Genomic DNA, 19,841 nt, shown 5'->3' with positions numbered 1-19,841 from the left:
AAGTTATTATTTCATTTAAATCACGAAAAAATACAACATTTGAAAAGTGAGAGGTCTGAGGCCTTCACTGCAATTGAAGGAACATACAAACATTTTACTTTGGTAGGGATAGCAGGTGCCCGGAGGAAGTAATTCAAGCGGTAAAATGGCGGCGTTAGCTAAAGTATGCTAACTGAACGAGAATAAGAAAATCCCATTTAACCAATGCTCTCTATTTTTCTGCATCCCGTCGGATAGCAGTCAATATTTCAGTGCTGTTTCAATCAATATATATGTACTAATGGCAGCCTTGATTGTAAGTTTTAAACTTTCGCCACACTTTTATGCTAAAATCAGTCAACTAACATTAGGGCGTTGTTTTGCTAGCCAGCGTTAGTTTCCAACGTGCGCCTTTTAACGTTATATTAACCAGTCGCCGACCACTACTTTGTTGAATTTGATTAATCGTGATCAGCATTTAACTAATACGTGATTGTTACACTAGGATTTCAGGACCCATGTCGACCAGTCATGCAGATATTCAGAAGAATTTGTCAACATTTATTACGACTGTATGGATAAGAAAAGAAGGGTGAGTGGTGGTCTTGTTTTGTTCTCTGAATCAAAAAACCTCAGTAACGTTACTTAGATACGTTATTTTAAATCATAATGTTATGTTATGAGCGAGAGCTTGACGATATATCGACATGGCCAATATAGCAGGAAGATTTCAGATTTACATATATCGGTATTGGTGTATCAATGTTTGGAAATTACAGTCCAAAATTGACAAAGAGGTGACTTGCACTGACGCCATTACATCGTTTGGTCACCAGAGAGCAGTAACAACTTTGCTTTTCAACTGTAAAATGTCCCCGTGAACACATCACATCATTACATCATTAAAAATGGGTTGATAACGGTGTAATCATTGTCTTAGATGTACTTACTTACAGAGGCAACTTCTACAAATAAAAAACGTTGTTCAGAATACGAGTACGGATATTTCTCAGAAAGAATATATCAGTGTTTTTAAAAAGTACACCACCAGAGTTACTGTTTCTTATCAAACGTGCATTGTTATATAGCCCTTGAATTGGGGAAATTTCTAAAAGCTTAATGGATGAAAAGACCTTTGTGGTTGTATGTGTAGTAATCACCATATCAAAAAGAAAACAACCTGACCTCCGGTCAGAGTTCCATTTTTATTGAAACTCATTTTTCTGGAGATCTTGGCAGAGAAAGTTTCGTCAGACCCGAATAAATTCCACATTCAAAGTAATATAAAATAAATTCACTTTATGATATTACATACTACCCAGTAATACATTACTATAAAAATTTAAGGCAGCTATTTCTCCAATATGGTCTTCATGTAAAAAAGAAATTGAATCCATTTCTCACTTATTCTATCAATGTGCATAACTCTTAAGAATTCTGGTTTGACGGTTCTCTGTTGATTTATCTGAGTTTTATTAGATTTGACACCAGTATTGGAAGACATGGTCTTGTTTCTTCATTGTAACACAGGCTCACAATCTATTGACAGTGCAGTCAAGCTTATATGTCTTGTTGGTAAATAGAACATCCACAAGGAGAGCATGCATCATATTACACCTAATATCTGACTGTTTTGTACTGAGCTATGACACCTCTTTGACTCTGTTTCTAAGAAAACAACAAAGAGAAAAGCCATTAAGACCTTTCAAATAATCTGGAAAATTACATGTAAGAAAAACAAATTAAGTGTATTATGTCTAGGTTTATATCTCCCTCATACATTTTAGTATTATAAATACAAGGGGATCCATTTAGAATGTTTATGTTGTCAAGTTTGGAAAAATCCTGGCTGTAGAGCACACTATTTTCTGCTTTTGGTTGTTATGTTTGTTCAATCATTCACTCATTATTTATTGGCTCCTTTGTCACAGAATTTGACCCGGCTCTACCTGGACAAGGCGACCCTGGTGTGGAATGGGAATGCAGTGTCAGGACAGGATGCTCTGGGCGAGTTTTTTGAGTCACTGCCTTCGAGCGAGTTCCAAGTTCAAACCCTGGATTGTCAGCCAGTTCACGGTTAGTGGGGAAATCTCAAACCCAAAATATATTTAAGTGCTATTGGTGATTCTCACACCTTAAAGTAGGAGAACTGTGCGAATGTGAAGCAGAGAATTAAAATGCCAATAAATTAAAGTGGGAAAATATCTAGGTTATAATTTAAATGTGATGCTATTTCAGTGAAGTAGTGCTAATCCAGCATCACTCTACCCTTTTTTTCCATTCCCAGAGCAAGCAACTCAAGGTCAGACTACACTGCTTGTGGTGACTGGTGGGACGGTCAAGTTCGAAGGGAACAAACAGCGTTTCTTCAACCAGAACTTTCTTTTGACAGCTCAGGCGTCACCCAACAATGACCAGCCTGTTTGGAAGATTGCTAGTGACTGTTTTCGATTTCAAGACTGGAATAGCTGAGGCTCTCTTCGTCTCCGCTTTCTCCTCTAAAATGTACAAACACTCAGCAGTGATAATCTAGATGCTCTTTGTTTATTTCTGTTTTGTAACAAAATAAAAGTCTTATACATGTTATTGGAAAAAAGTTTATTTTTTTAAATGTTGAACAAGGCATGTGACCATAATTACGGAGTAATAAATACAAATACGATCACCAAACAACCAACTGTAAAGTGACTGTCAATGTCTGCTTCCTTAAAGGTTTAATGATGACAATCCATCAGCACGAAAACACTTTGAAAAATACATGAAAAACACTCCTGTAATATTACAATGACTCCACCTTAGATAACAAGATGATAGCAAATTGTACATTAACCTGTTAACTGAGGTAAAATATGCACAGTATGACTATCCAAAGCATCGGAGCAGTTGGTTAATAGTTAAACATGCTTGCTCTTAAATAAATAAGGTGCCCACAAGAATTTTTAACAAAAGGGGCTTTCTTTACAAACCAACTACTGACAATTTCATATATTAAAACATTTGCTTATCTTCCTGAGTCATTTATGTTTATACATTTTGGTCTTACTTTCTGAAAAAAATGGACACAATGACAGCATAAATAAAACACTGGTAACAAAACAAAAAAAAAAATAGGTGGATAAGCAGACATGATCACGAGTATGTTTTATTCTACAGACAGGTGACGAAGGAAAAACCTGAATCAATGAGTGGCAATTAACATCCTAATGTATGAGAGAGGAAAAGCTCCAAGTGACTTTGAAAGCAGGTTCAAAGACTGCTCAACTAGCTAGTGTTTCTGTCAGAACCGTCATTGAAGGAATATCTGCATTCAGATCTATGGGAAAGAAAAGAAAATACGGTCGAAACCGTGGTCGATAGTGACCATTTGATGACCGTGTTGTTTGTACATTGGTGCAATATGCAAAGAAAAACGACCAACTCATCTTTAGGTGATTTTGAATGTTGACGCAGGACGTGATCAGACCGTCAGCAAGAGCAGCAACAATTATACAGAGACGGATATCAGTAGGGTTGCGGTGCATATACCCCTTTTTACAAAAATAAATGCACATTTAGGAGTTCAGTGGTGAAAAAACAGGCACTCGTCTACAGGGATGTCAGATGAGTCATTCTGGGTGAGTGCACCAAGAGTACGGCACACGCCTGAGTGTGTGACCCCTATAGTGGGAGATTCAGTGGCTCTTTTTTTGCTGTGGGAGGCATTTTGCTGGCATGGGTTTGGTCCACTTGTCCCCTCAGAGGGAAGGGTCACTGCAAATCAGCACAAAGTTCTGAGTGACTACTTTCATCCTATGTCGAAACATTCCTCCCCTGATAGGAGTGGTCTCTTCCAGGATGACAACACCCCCATCCATAGGTCACTGAGTGATTTGATGAGTAAGAAAATGATCTGAATCATATGCCGTGGCCTTCACAGTCATCACATCTCCACCTAGTGGAACACCTTGAGGAGATTTTAGAATGATGTTCTATGACATATTGTGTTGGTTTTTCCTTTAATTTGTCACCTGTCTGTATATATGATGCATGTCAGTGTATCTCTGGGTTGGGGACACTTCCTCAAGTAAACATAACAATAGCAGTTTAACCAGTTTTGTAACAAAAGCGTAAACTACTTGCTTTATCTAGATGCCACCTCTGCTTGACTACACAAGTACTGCAGACTGAAGGCACAGTAACATCAGTACTCCAACTTTACAAAAGAGCAATACAAGCCTCACAGTTGTTACAGTTGTTAATATTTTCAATGGGAGTAACAACAACGCATCAGCGACATATGGAGGACAGTGGTGCTTTTTAATCAACTACAACTAAAAGCCAGGAGATTTAGGTGGATGGCAGTTAAGTGCTATAATGGCCACAGACCCTTCTCATGGATTAAGAGTTGCCACTTGAGTGCATTTCTTTGACAATCAGAACCTCTACACACAAAAATAGAAAGCAGCACATATGGATAAACAGCTACAAATATCTACAGCTTCAGCTTTTCTCTTCAAGACATTTTCATCTGGACGCCTGTGGTACACAGACAGCATCAAAATCCATTGGTGTACCAGGAAGATTATTTACAGATCAAAACAGTGGTTATGGTGACAATGGGGAGACTTTTGGGTGAAATTTGGCAAACTTATTTGCCCCCGTACATTCTCTCTATGTGGTAGAGATAGTGGTTCTTCAGCTCTTTCCTCTTCAGCTTGAACGCATCTGTGACAAGGCCTGTCTCGGGGGTCCACGGGTCTGGACTCAAATGTACCTTCATTGGAATCTCAAATCGCTGGAGTTTAACTGTAGGGATTAAAAGTAAAGAGGAGGAGAACGGTGATGCTCACAGTATAGTACAATGAACAATGTGCCTCATTCACCCACTGTTTAACACACTTACAAAGTTTTCACGAAGATTCTGACATTGAATTTTTTTTTTATATATATATATATATTGACTTGTTTGTGTTCTCAGGTAAGAACAGAATCTATGCACCTTCAAGAGCTTGTGTTTTCTTTAAATTCTATACTTGTATACAATTACAGGATTTTAATCAAATCATTTATAATATTTCTAATAATTGTTTCGAGTCTTTTACAAAGCATTATGTTCTTTTAAAATAAATAAAACACAACCCTAAAGCTGTGCTCACACTAGGAGCGACACGGCAACAGGCTGCAAGTTATTTTCAATGGAAGCTGGTGACGCCCAACACGTGTTGCTGCTGACAGCCATGACGTGCTACATGTAAAAGCTGAGCTGGCCTCAACTTAATTCAGCGTTTGTATGACGTCAATTAATCATACATTTTTGTCTCTACTTGTGGCACTGTTAGCTTAGTTAGCTGATGTTATGCTAGCTTTATGTGGATTGCAGTGCACATGGGGGTGCAAAGAGGCGGTGAAATGTGATGTTAAAATGGAGCTCAGATATTGATTAAAAGTATAGATGTTTTTCAACCACATACAAACTTTGGATGACGTTTAGTCGAGTTGCTTTGTGGCAAGTAGCAGTAGCCCGTCACAACACAACTATGTCAACAAGGGTTTAGGCAGCACTTCACCAGGGACTTGGCGATGTCGTAGCTGATCAAGCTGCTGCTGTGTCGCTCGTAGTTTGAACACTTCAAATCACATCAATTACGTTATTTGGGAACCATGCCATCAATTTGTGATTGATCACGGTATTCATCGGGATGTACACAATTAGTCAACTAAACGATGCTACCATATCTAGTCGGCACCAGAAATACTGGTCAGTTAAACCAATTATTGAAATTATTATTTTATTCATGTACACATTTGAATTACATATAGACATCATTTGCACTGAAATGTCATGCATTCCTAGTAAAATATTTCTTTTGCCCCACCCCACAAGTAACGAGATGGGAAGTGGGACAAAGATGAAATCTTGTAAAACAAGTTTGGCAGAATTTTAATTTTTTCTCGTGAGTTGTTGGAAAAAGTTCGTAACGCATGGTGCAAAGTGCCACACATATCAGCTTCACTTACAATATGATTTGTCTCTAAAAATGTGATTAAGATTAGAAATAGCTCTTATGATGTATACAAAAAAAAAAATTGAAACGGTGTTTATCCGTATTGAAAAATATGTGCCTAATTTTTCTATCTCCTGTGTTTTCTTACTTTAAGACTAGTTGACTGGTCCAAGTTTAAACTTCCATGAAAACATCAGGGAAATTACTTGTTAGAAATACCCCTCGCTATTTATAGGTCCTAATAGGCCTATTCCTGCACCCTCGGTCTACTCGCACAATCGCATATTTAGTGATGCATCAAGATGTTGCAAATTGTGCCCTGAGGAGAGATCATATCTTCCAGGACCACATAGATCTTTTTGCAGAGAGTAACAAAGGTAAGCCTGTCCCTTAGTGCGTGTCTCCTGATTTAACCTTTTTTTTACTCTATCAATTATGTGCCACTCGCCAGATACAGCTTTCAATGAACGAGCATTGCATGAATCTTTTGTATTATTTTGTATCCACTACTGAGCTTGTTTGGTGTTAACTGGCAGGGCGTTACCGCTGATGATTAGGTACAGCTGCCATACGCTTTCAGTTTACCAGGACAATGGGATTCATTATCAAAAACACATGTGCAAACAACTCTGCCATTTAAGAACATGTCATGAATCTGACATAGACTTCTCTTAGGACCCTTCCCAAGAACTTATTGAAAAAAACAACAACTTAGGAAGACACTGATGACCGAGGCCCAACGCTCTTTTCTTCTAAAATATTGGTTCACAGCATCAAGAACATGTATTGGCAGAGATAAGGATAGAAAAAGTAAGCATAAAAGTAATGATGATTAATGCGGCCATAACACAATATCATGAAAACACATGGGCATTTCTTACTGTTAGCAGCAACCTCCTTGATCTCCTTCAGAACTTCTCTTTCCATGTCGGGGTGAGTGCAGATCTCCTCCCATGCCCCCTCTATGCCTCTCTGCTTGGCCAGTGCTGTCATCCTTTTCTGGTTGGGGACCACAAAGCTGATCACGTAGTTCTGATCACTGGAAAGATGAATACAAACAAGGTTGATAAAAACAGAAACACTCTAGGTGATACAGAGACAGAGTAATGGGCCTCTGAAGTCAGTAAAAAGTTGAAGATTTTGCTTAAAAAAAAAAGAAAAAAGATTTTCAGGATTATTAACTGTTTGTGGCTTCATCTGAGCAGGTAAATGATACTGTGGTGCTGTAGGCACACTATCAATGAACATTTGTTTCAAATTTGAAGAAGACTGCTCAAAGTATGACCATTCTACAGTGTTTTTTCCATGCAAAGATCCAGGCGGAGCTCCAAATGACAAGAGCGCTCACTCCGCTTCAAAACAGTACTATCAGTGATCAAACAACACTCAGCCAGCTTCAAACATTGTACCTTATTGAAATCAGGTGTGATTATGATAGCTGATGTTGTTTATAACACAGAAACACCATAAAATATCACCAAATAAAGCCATATGAAATGTGAAAGTTGTGATCCCACTTCTAGGTGGGACATCACATGGTTTGATGACGTAGTGCGCCTGTGAAATACCATTTAACAGAGGAGGGAGCGTGGATGCCGGCGTCCGAGCGGAGTTAGGGAGGTTAAAGTTAAAGTCCCACTGATTGTCACACACCTGAGTGTGTGAAATTTGTTCTCCGCATTTGACCCATACCCTGAGGGAGCGGTGAGCAGCATGTGGTGATCTAACTGTGTATCTACTCAAAGAAGTCTGTTGACGTTTTAGCTTAAGTGTAAGGACTAAAGACAGCTGGAGTAAACTGTGTATGAATAGTAGAAGTTTATTTAAGTTTATTGCCTTTATTAATCCCCCTGAGGGGAAATTCAATGTTTTCACTCTTGTTTGTCAATTACACACAGGTCTGAAAGACACACACATGCACAAACAGGACCTATACATGCACAAAGTGGAGAGAGTGAAGGGGCTGCCCTTGGTCAGGCGCCCAAGCGGTTGGGGGGTTAGGTGCCTTGCTCAAGGGCACCTCGGCAGTGCCCAGGAGGTGAACTGGCACCTCTCCAGCCACCAGTCCACGCTCCATATTTTTGGCCCGGACGGGGACTCGAATAGGCGACCCTCCGGTTCCCAACCCAAGTCCCTATGGACTGAGCTACTGCCGCCCATAAATTGGGCTTAAACACTTTCCAAAGTCTGAAAAGTGTGTAAGACCATCCTCCCGTCTCCCGTCTGAAGGGGTTTGAAATGTTGGTGCAAGTGTAGGGATAGCAACTCAAGTGTCAGCTGAAGAGAACGATGAATGCAGCTGAAATATTGTTTGATATAGAATTGCAAAAGTGAATTAATACAGAAGTGGACTGTGACTTTAAGGACAATATATGAGCTGGAAAAGTTGAGAAGCACACAGCTGATATTGCTGGGATATCTTGAGCAATTAGCTGTTAGCATGAGAAGGTCAGGGTGGGCCTGGGGTGATTATACAATATTTGAGGGCGGCTTCATTATTTATTTATTTTTGAGGTTTTCATATGATTCTTTAGCTTTCCATTACTGTTCCTAATACATGATTTCACATCAAAATGCTATTTTCCCCAGCACTTCTAAAAACGATGACGTTGACGCATATAAACAAGTTTTCTTGATCTTACACTGTGAGTTTGGAGAAGCAAACTGATGTTAAGCAGTGTACTGCTGAGAACACCACATTAGTTTGGTTCCAATGTCACACAATAACGCACACAAACTGAACGATCAAGGCAGTGGCAGACCAGTTCCCATGTTCTGCGAGATTAAATTGCTGTTATTGGCAGTGGAGTCTGGTGGACTTGAAAAGCAGGAAAGAGCAGCTTCAGTTTCCAGTTGGACAGGACTGTCAGACGGCAAGGTGAAGCAGTAATAATAATCTAAATATAGCGTACACTTCAACTGTTATCGATTTTTTTAGGCGTGTCCTTTTGTAGGCAGCCTGAATACATTTTGCTGCTGCCCCCATCCACAGCAACCAGACTCCTGACAGAAACAGAACCTTTACCTTGCAGAACAAGGGGAGTAGCTGGTCTACTGCTGCCTTTGATCAGTTAGTTATTCTATGTTGTCTCCACCTGGTTAAATAAAGGTTTAATAATAATAAAATAGAGTCATCATCCACCTCTCAGCTCAAATTTTCCAGGCTACCACTTTCCTCACTCTCCAATGTTCACACTGTCAATGTCAGCCAACAGTATGTGTGGGGGTTTAGGGAGGGGAGAGCAGTGGTGGCTGTAACTATGAAATACACATACAAATATTGATATTTTAACTAGATTTGAATACAAGAACTAAGAGACTATTTGTAAGAGTGAACAAATATTAGTTTGCGTGCTTTGTCCAAGTATTCCTAAATATGGATATGCAAAAGAGGCAACGGACAACTTTAGTTTTTCCTAAACAAATGAGGGCAGTTTACTCACCTGTTTGCGTAAGCACATATGTTGTCTATGAGAGAGCAGTTTTTCAGAGCAGACTCGACTTTACCAAGAGACACGTACTCTCCGGCCTGCAGTTTGACCAAGTCTTTCTTGCGGTCTAAATGAGAAAAGATTATATCAGTTCACAACCCTGCTCTGTTATCAAGCACCCAACAGTTTGCCTGTCAGAAGTTGCGACCACACTGACGGCAGCTTAGCGCTATGAAATCATGTATGAATGGTGCTCCTTTTACAGACACTATCAGATGACAACCATGGGCCCAAGATAAGTGCAACAAGTCACAGAAAAAACATACACACCCACTATTTGTAGACAGCCATCTGCGTAGATCTCTCCTACGTCTCCAGTGCAGAACCATCTCTGACCTTTTTCATCCACAAAAAAGTCCTGATCCTTGCTTTCATGCCTGTAATAACCCATGGTTACATTGGGACCGCCGATAAGGATCTCCCCTCTTGGGTGTGGCTTGTCCTTGCTGGTGTAACCACCTGTGAGAGAGTGAAAAATAAAATAGTTGAATAATATAGAATTAAACAGTGGCCCAGAGAGCTCAACGCACTACAACACAGTGAAACAACACAAGCAAATGAAGAAACCAACCTGATGACACGTGCAGCATTTAGAAAATATTCACACACTTGATGAAACACAAAAACATCAGCTCGACCGTGCATGCCAAGCATATAGAAAAAGCACTGCAGGAAGCTCACAACACAACAGAAACTGTTTCCTGGAGACACTAAAAGTGATGCACACAGCTGGGACATGCTTGTTGTTGCCATGGTTTTCAGCTTTCACATTATTGAATTCGGCTATCGTTGTACATTTTTTGTCTTATTTCAACACTGTTAAAATACATGATTCAAATATTATTGCAGATATCTGCTGTTAGCCTTGCATTAGCCTGTTGCTTATTATTAGATTGCCGATTCAAATAATCTGACAAATAACACGCAATTAATTATGAAACAGGCTAATGTTAAGTTAGCGGGCTATAACGTTACTTACTTTTGGAACCTGTGATGGCGATAGGCAAGTTTAACTACTGGTAGGTTTTCTGACAATGTATTGACCCAATGTATTAGGTTACAATAGATCAAACTGAATATTTTTTAGAAGGGAAAACTTTCTCCAACTCTCTCGCCAGTACACTCAAATACGATATGAAAACATTTGAGGTGAGAAATAAGCAATGCAATAACACAATCTTCACATTTGATCAGCGCTGACTAGTTTGAAAGTTTGACTGAAGTCTCCTCTGCTCCGATTGGTGTTTTTCGTTAACTTGAGGTATAGAAGCGCTAGAAGGCAAAAGCGTAGTTTGAGGACTATGATTTTTTTCACAGATTATCGGTCTCATTTAGTGCATTTAGTGTGAATACAATGACAGTTTCAACAAATATGAAAAAAGTTATTTCCTTATAAAAGTTACCAACTGTAGCTTTAATTTGTTCATCAGTCAATAATTAGGTAACCATAGCTGACAATCCCTTAAATTAACTAATCTCCTGTTGGAGGATACTGACACTAGTCACATAACTTGGCCTGTGGAGCTATAAATTTGTCTGAATTGGCAGTCTAATAATAAACAGCAGGCTAACGCTAGGTTAACAGCAGACCTGCAATCTGCAGTAATATCTAACTCTTGATCACTATCTTTACATTTTAGATGATTTTCCAACACCATTGATATAAAGCCAACTCCACGAGCTTCAAAAGCAAAAAAACATGGCAACAACAAGCCATGTGCATCACTTTTTTTCTCTTTTTTCTATATGCAGCAGGTGTCGTCAAATTAATGTTTTGTGTCGTGAAGTTGGTGAAGATGTTTTTGTCATTTGCTCGTGTTGAGTCTACTTGCACTGAGCTGAACTCTCACAGCCACTGTATAATTACACTGCAATTAAAAAATACTTCTCACGCCACACTGTAATTACAGCATGTACCAACAGGTTTTTCTACTGTACCTTCAGCCCAGTCTCTGAGTCTGACCTCACAGCAAATAAGAGGAGCTCCGACACGACCAGTGCTGATGTCCACAACTGCATAGTAAGACACAATATCTTATTAACATAATTATTCATTCTCATCGTTACACTCTCTTACTTGTCAATATTTTAAACCTAATCTTACCCTCTGTGATGGTGCCAGCTCCGCAGGTTTCAGTGAGGCCGTAGCCCTGACCCACTGGACAGCAGAAACATACATTCATGAATCTCTGAGTAACTGGGGACAGGGGGGCTCCTCCACACAACATCATCCTCACATGTCCTCCCAACAGTTTCTTCACTTTCCGGAACAACAGGCTACAAAGACAGATTGTTGTGCGTTTGATATTCAACTGGAACACCACAAATGCATTTCGAAAGGACACTGATAGGAGACATGGTGGTTTCTTACGCATTGCAAAGTGGTGCGTCATAGCCCCTCTTAATCTGCTCCAGTTTATATTTGTAGCCCAGTGTAAACAGCGTCTTCTGAATGAAATTCATTTCCTGCACTTTGCTCATCACATTCCTGTTGATGCGATCCATAATTTCCTTTTAAGGCAGGAGGAAAAAAGAAGCGTTAATGTATACGTTTGATGATGAGTGGTTTAAAGTGTAAACATTTAAAAATGTGAGTAAAACTGAGCAAACAGAGAGAGGTGGAAAATGAGGAAGAGGGAGAACAGAGTAGCGAGTGATGGACAAAGGGAAGTATTTAAAGCAGAATTCTTACTGGCACAGCTGCCATCAGGGTGGGTTTGAGTACAGAGGAGTCTCCTTTACTTCCTTTCTTTATCTTAGTGGACTAAAGGGAGCAGGATAAAAAAAAACAGAGAGCACGATTGCATCAAACAGCAGCAATAAGCTAATGGCAATAATGTGGACACACAACCACACCCAGGTATGCTATTAGGAAATACAGCATGACAAATACAAGGCAGCCTGGTGTTGATGCTGGGTATTACCTGGTCTGAGAGCGTCTGTGGGGACGAGTAGCCGATCCGACAGCCATATGTGACACAGGAGATTTCAGCTGTCATTTCCAGAACATGAGCCAGGGGCAGATAGGCAATGTAAGTATCATTAGGCCTGCCAAAACACATGGAGAGAAAGTAAAGGTTAGAGCCAGCAGCCACTACATGTTTTCCGTTTCTCTATCCAGTTGCCACACCAAGCATTTTTGAGTGTGATTTACAGCTTGTGAATATAAATAGCACAGTCTAAAACATGTAAAATCCATCTCCGCACACCTCTAGATAGCTGACACGTGGTGGTTATCCTGCTGCCGGGAATCTATCCTTGCTCAAATTTATGTGGAAAATTTTGCAGTTATCATGTTATTTGATAATTCAATGTTTTAGATGGAATATGCAGAGGACCACTGGAAAGATGTGCTCTTCAGTAAGAGCTGTGAGGCTGGGGTAATGTGAACCCTGGCTTCAAAAATGGTGAAAGAAAACCTGCTGTGCAAACTCTGTTATACTAATTCATACATACGTACACAATGCTAAAACTCACCCGAGTCCAGGGATGCGTTCACACTGGCCTGTCATTCCCGCGATTAGGTTACTGTGGACGATCATGACGCCTTTGGGTCTGCCTGTGGAGCCACTGGTGTACATCACCACGGCCAGATCAGAGGGCTGGGGCTTCACAATGGCCTGCTCCACTGTGAGACAAACAAACAGCTTATTGTCTTATACAGTATGTGTGAGGCTTTTCACCCCAGAATTTGACAAAGAAGCACAAGCAAGGTGGGTCAGACAAATACGCACTATTCTCAGGCAGCGCGCCCAGCTCTCGTATGGCCTGCATGCTGTGGGTGGACAGTCCTGCTGGGTAGCCTTCTGTGCTCACTTTCTTCTGGTCCACGTAGATCACGTGCTTCAGTTTCGGGATATCTGGAAGCACTCTCTGGACAGAGGGACGGGACAAAGCTGCTATCAAAACAGGACACCCAATCACACGATTTCCTTTTATAAATAAGAATGGTATCTAGCTCCATATTTGCTGACATATTCTTTTAAGTGGCAGCAACTTGACCAACTTAATAAAATAATCATCTGCAGGAGGTACTTAAAGTAAAAATGTTGTTTGACATGTTATGTTCATAGAAATTATTTTACACAAAAAAATCATTTATTTATTTTCCCTTTGATCTTATCTTGAGTGCACAATCTGCAAAGATATGCAAAGATTTTAAACAAATATATACACAGAGCCTAAATAAAGTAAATATAAATAAATTCTGTTTTCCCAAACTGTGTTTTCCTGACCTTTATCACACTTACCTGTCCTGACACAGTCCAGATTCTGTTGTTCTTTATTTAAAAATGGCTCAAGAAGACTGTGTTGAAAATTCCATATAAATTTGACCTTTCTTTACATAGAAAGCTACACCAGCTTCAACATATAACAATGCGGCAAAGCTGATCACAAAATAGACTATAATGCTTCCTACTGTAACACATGCATTCATCCATCTGTGTGACTGCAGGCAATATGCTACATTTTTCTGGATTCCCCACACCAACTTTGCTGTTGATGAAATTATGTAATTAGTGTGAATCATCTGATTATGATTATCGTGGCTACTTATATGGATGGACAACTTGTTTCATGACCATAGCTTGAACACTGCGTCTCTTGAAATCAGAGGGAGCTGTTCTGATGTCGCATTGTAATGGATTAACTCACTTTCAGTTTATGCTCGAGCAGTTCCACACTGGTGATCAAATGGGTAACTCCAGTCTCGTTCAGTCCGTATGCAATCGCCTCCTCTCCCAGTGTAGCGTAGAATGTCACCACTATTGTAAACACACAACACTCGGTGGATGAAATCATTTGGACAACAGCTAATTTATCACAGCTTACCCAACAGCTTGTACTGGACTATACATACTGCAGTGTACTTACAAGGGAAGTTGTGCTTGAAGCACGCCTGGGCTGCGATCATCCACTCTGCTCTAGTTTCACAGAAGATTGCAATCATGCTTTTGGGCTGTTGCCCCAAGGCTGCTAGTCCACTGCCAAACTGACTGACTGCGGAGTCCACTTCATTGTAGCAGAGCCATCTATAGTCCCCCAGGATCAGCTGGCAGGGGAGAGTGACAGTTTTGCGACATCAGAAATCTTTCTCCACATGAGCAGCACCCTCCCAAAACATATATATAATAATGGGAATCCTTACCTTTTTAAATACTTTACCGCTGGGTTGAATCTCGTTCTCTTCGCTCAGTACATCTCTGGTGCCGAGACAATGTTGTTGTCCAAAACGCTGCACAGCATACTCGAACAGCTTGTCTAGTGTGTCCTTGCCGGGGAAGTCCTCCCTGGCCAGGGAATCAAAGTGGTCCACAGAGCGGTACGGTCCCTCCGCACAGCCTGAAGTGGAACGGGCTTTTATCCGCTTGGACAGAGCTTTTCTTTCCCCAGCACCAGTGATGTAGTACCAGGGAAGGAAGGACAGAACAGAGTACAGCCATACCAGAAGGTGGATTGGAAATAGAAAAATAGATTGCAGGACAGAGTCTAACTGGAGAACCATACTGTTCTCTGGGAAGAGTACGTGTGGAAGAGAACTGAGCAGCAGTGGTGATCACACTTGTTTAGAAATGTGCTGGTTCCAAAGATATTGGATGTGAGTCAGACAAGAAGCCTCAAAAACAGCAAAGCCCCCACAGTAGACAAACGTAAGAATCCCACAACCGTTGTATGAAAATACGTGGTCCGCTTTTACACCTAAAGTTGGAATAAAACAGAAAATACAATCAGAAAAAAGTGTATTTATCAAGGACATGTGAAATAACCACCATTAATCAAAGCGTTTTACAAGTCAAAAGTCTGTAATAATTTCCACCCCAAATTTCAGTCATGTGCCAACAGCTGTCTGGAAGAGGAAGTTTGATATTTCACTAAGTTGGTCTAGTGGCACACATCTCACAGAAAAAACAGAACCTTAACAAGCAGTGGTTTGAGAATTAAAGAAGTCAGCAATTTACTAAAGTTTATCTACCATCTTAAACTTATGTAACCCAATCCCTTGACAAGCTCCTCTTACATCCGCTATGACTGCACTACGCTGACTAAGACATACACACACACTCAGCACTTGTTAGACTCACCTCCTTCTTGCTCTGTACCAAAAAGCTTCTGTATGTCTGTCAGCTTTCAATGCCTAATTATATGTCAGACCTCCTCTGAGGGTGTGTTTCAGCAATCCAAGTTGCCTCCCTTGTAGTGTTTGTCCCTCAACATAAAGGGCAGTATGCTGAAGAGCACTGAGCTGCGCGACAACCAATGACAACACTCTTGAAGCTCACCCCACTCAGTAGTCAGTGAGAGGCCATCCAAGGACAAGCTAAGCTCAATAATGACCTTAAAATGCAGGGAAGGTGAAGAAGTTAAAACTGAGCAAACATAATGTTGCACTTTTATAACTTGTTTTCAACATCAGAGAGGTGTAGGAATTAAAAGCGATGCAACTAAATGTTGAGCTTGTACCTGTTTTTCAGCATCAGAGTAAACAGAACCAGCTGCAAACAAGTAAAGGGATGAAACCGTCCTCTGTGAAATGAGGGAATTGTAGCTTACAGCTGTCATGTGGAACTCCTTTCATGTCACCAAAACCGACACAGAAAAACGTGACTTCAGTATTATACAACAAAAGGCTTCTTATATTTTACAACAAAAAGCTTCTTATATGTGCGAACATAGCCATCTCTCTACTTAGCTATACCTTATCTAATTCATGATAAATAACAAGTCACTAGTGTGCTGATGTAACCAGCCCCCTCCTATCTTAAAGGCCTCACTTCAAACATGGTGTGATTCACATTTCTGTGAATCACAGCTCCATCCTGCGTCACACAAGTCTTGCATATCTATAGAAAAGAATCTGACTATGCTCAAGAATATAAATGAAGATTGCTACATTTGAACACCAGAACATTTGCAGCAGAGAGCATTTCGGGTCAGACTGTAGTAGACCACATTACATTCCTGCGTAATGACAGCTTTATGGCAGACACTCCCGTTGATGTGAAACAGCTGTCAAATATCGCTGAGTGATTTCGGAAATTGGTTTTCCCACTTTTTGATGTATATAGGAATTACACATGCAAAGTACTTAATTTGCAAAAACACAAAACATCAGTAACGTTATTCCTGGAGGACGGATTAACCTTAGCAAATATTAGACAAATGTTAATAAATGAATACATTATATTATGGTGTCACGCAAGCAGTTATGCCCAGCAGGCCTTGGCTTTCATGACACCATAAATGCAAAGCAAGCCAGGACCTGCAAACATAAATTCAGACAGCATTAAAAGGAAAGAAAACCAAACAAAGCAGCAAAAGCATCATACATAGTCAGATCAGTCTGTAATACCAAGTTTGAGGATTACTCACAAAAGTAATTTATGTGTAAAAGTGAAAAAAATAAATAAAAATAAATACCATTTGCATTAATATTAGCCTTATATATGAATATTAATATGTTCCGGGCATAACGTGTCAGGCACATGAGTCTGTCAATGAAGATGACGTGGTGTTACTGACTCAACCTGGTGCATCAGACTTGAACTGATGAGACAAAATTTCCAGTCTCTCATCACACGTGAATGAGTTATTTCCATGGCAACGCAACGTAGCCATTTTGGACGGATATTATTAATAATCACATTACATGCTGGGAAATGCCCAAAATCAGTGCGGGAAGGGGTGTTTCTATCTACTAAACCTTAAGTTGAACCCCCCCCCTTCATTCAATAACATAACTATGTTCAAATTAAACCCACAATATAAGCATTTATCGGAGTTAGCTAGCTTCAAATCATGATAACCCGTGAGGCTAATACAACCTAAATACATCTGCGTTATTTAGCGGTAACCCGACAATGGGTGAGGAACCCGGCGGCGAACGGAAGGATGACAAAAGCCGCCACACATTGAGTGGTACAGCTCGTATCACTGTGCAACGGCGGAAAGTGTGATTAACGTTAGCTACTAAGGATGTAGCTAAAATCTGTTCAACACTGGCCACACAAATTAACCCTAACATAAATCTACAAACGGATAAAGGCGGTAATGAGATTACGGTGGGCGGCTGGAGAGTGATACCCTGCTTATCTGACAGGCTTGAGGCGTTCTTACCTTCAGCGGAGGAAAACACGCTCAGTTGTCTCTACCCAGAAATGACCGACAGTTACCTTTCCTGAGGACATAGAAACCCGGAACTACTACGTCATCTGATTCCATATTTCCCCACCAATGAGCAGCCGGAGTGGCTTTGCCCTCCGTTTTTTTCCCCCCGCTCTTAATACAGATATGTACACCTTACGTCCACTAGAGGAAAACATCTTACAGGAAATAAACATAGCCTTTATTCAGATGTGATTGACACAAATGTTTGTGTATTTGATGCTCCATGTTTGTAACTGCTACTTTTCTGACGACCAAAACGTCGTTTATCTATTAAAGTTTATTTTAGATAACAGAACAGATGTGGGGATAATCTTATCTTCACCTGTGGACAGTTTCAAGAATCTGAATGTTTTGTAAGTTTAACCCTTTGAAACCTGAGCAAATTGGCTTTATTTCTTTAAAAAACATGAGAAGAATGCAATGAGCAATGAAAGATTTTGAATGAAATTAAAGGAAATAAACTAAACACAAGAAGATTTGTAAAAAAAAAAAAAATAAATACAAAAACCAAAAGAACAAGGAAATTATCTGTAAATAATTCTGTAATGTAATTTTTAAATGGAATGATAACAATTATATAGTTTTTCCCTATCTGTATTCTTTTCCCCCCTTTTTTTTTTTTTTTAAAAAAAATCTAAATCTCTCTTTTTTCTTTGTTTTTTTTTTTTTTTTTGCAAGTTGGTCATTGCATTTTTTCCCATGTTTCTGAGAAAAATCTTAGCAATTTGCTCAGGTTCAAAGGTCTCAAAAGGTGTATCTGCTTGTTTTTTTCCTCAGCTCTGTCCGTGCACCAGGAACAGACAACAACAAAATCAGATCTCTTTTCAATCATAGTACAATTTTTAAGGAAGATGCTGATCAGAAGAACCTGTTGTCTTCTGATAAGTTCAAAATGTATGTATCCTGAGGGAAATTGCCCTGCAGCAGCTGCAATACAAAGTTGGAACAGTGAAAATATTAGTAAAGCAAAAAATAGTAAGCTGCGAATAAGGCAACACCGTATAAAATCTGGGATATGAGCAGTGTAGAATAAGGGTGCATGGTCTGTAATTCGTGAGTGACACTGACATTTGCATTTACACCTCTGTTGCAGTAAGTTAGTTAAACTTGCCAATTTCTTAAACAAAAAAACCATCCAACTATGTTTATGCACACACACACTATACACACACTACACACACAAAAAGAGTGGCTCTAATGTATTTATGACGATGTCGCCCTCAAGTGGTTGGGAAATAGTAGTTACTTCCTCACAGGAAACCGGAACGTAACTGAAAGTGGAAGCAGAAATTACAAAGTACTTAAGATTTTATCATTGAAAATAAATGCAGAGGATTATAGGATTATACTTGCAGTGGAAACAGAGACTTCATGAGGAGTTAACAAGTTGTCTTACCTCATTTTGTTGTCCCCATTTTCTGTTCACTGTGTAGAAACTTATATTAAGCCTACGAAATAGAAAAACTCCAAAGGCAATTATAGCTTTGGATCATGTATTCTTGCTTCCTCTTTTATTCTTATTTTCATTTCCTTTTTTCTTAAACAACGATGAGACATCACCTAAGAGACGGGGTAATAGTAATAACATCAGAACAAGGTTCAAAGTATGGTAAGAGGTCTACAATAAATACAATCAAAGTACTTCTGCAAACATGGCACAGATAATAAATAAATACTAGTGGTACGAATATGTGATAGATAAATTGATTCATAAAATAGAGCAGATACGGATAAATGCCTATAAAGCCTTTATTGATTGACAGATTGATGATTGACTAGAGGTCGACAGCTGTAGGGTCTCCGTGAGAAACGTGCACACTGTTACCTACGTTATGTCGCCTGTAGGGGGCAGTGTCGTCGAGTGAGTAACACGGACGAGGTGGGGATGCGCTTGTTTTGTACACCAGAGTAACCCTGGATAATTTCTTAATGTTGACCCCACTCTGAAAATCCTATCGTGTCTACCCGCCCCCCTAGACATGTCATCGTGTTGGCCATTCATTTTAGTCCATTCACCAAACTAAGAAATGTGTGTTGCGGTATATTGCATATACACATACATGATGAGTGTATCGAAACAAGATGGCGGTAACGTTACATCTCCACTTTTTAACAGTGTATTTTCTCCTGAAGTGTAAAAATAACACAGCTACACATTCAGTCGCGTCAATATGATTGTGTTCTGATTGTATTTTATAATCAATCATCACCTTTTCTCCTA

General features: G+C 39.8%; 2 protein-coding genes across 2 annotated transcripts; one reads left to right on the top strand and one right to left on the bottom strand.

Annotated features, from left to right (window-relative positions):
• Positions 1-133: 133 nt before the first annotated feature.
• On the top strand, positions 134-2,652 carry nxt2 (nuclear transport factor 2-like export factor 2). Its single transcript, XM_049585200.1, has 4 exons — positions 134-295; positions 485-571; positions 1,911-2,055; positions 2,267-2,652. Exons 1-4 carry the CDS (start codon positions 281-283, stop codon positions 2,449-2,451), a joined length of 432 nt encoding a protein of 143 aa, XP_049441157.1. The 5' UTR covers positions 134-280; the 3' UTR covers positions 2,452-2,652.
• On the bottom strand, positions 2,561-18,073 carry acsl4a (acyl-CoA synthetase long chain family member 4a). The gene is made up of 15 exons (XM_049585199.1): positions 17,570-18,073; positions 14,604-15,154; positions 14,330-14,507; positions 14,111-14,220; positions 13,189-13,327; positions 12,932-13,082; positions 12,379-12,502; positions 12,147-12,218; positions 11,826-11,965; positions 11,559-11,731; positions 11,393-11,467; positions 9,725-9,913; positions 9,407-9,521; positions 6,845-7,002; positions 2,561-4,764 (listed from the first exon to the last, which is right to left on the bottom strand). Exons 2-15 carry the CDS (start codon positions 14,958-14,960, stop codon positions 4,607-4,609), a joined length of 2,139 nt encoding a protein of 712 aa, XP_049441156.1. The 5' UTR covers positions 14,961-15,154; positions 17,570-18,073; the 3' UTR covers positions 2,561-4,606.
• Between the last annotated feature and the right edge of the window lie 1,768 nt (positions 18,074-19,841).

Source organism: Epinephelus fuscoguttatus, linkage group LG9, assembly GCF_011397635.1.
Source record: "Epinephelus fuscoguttatus linkage group LG9, E.fuscoguttatus.final_Chr_v1".
Classification (NCBI taxonomy): Eukaryota; Metazoa; Chordata; class Actinopteri; order Perciformes; family Serranidae; genus Epinephelus; species Epinephelus fuscoguttatus.
Note: the sequence above shows the minus strand (reverse complement) of the source record. Positions and strands in the feature narration are given on the sequence as shown.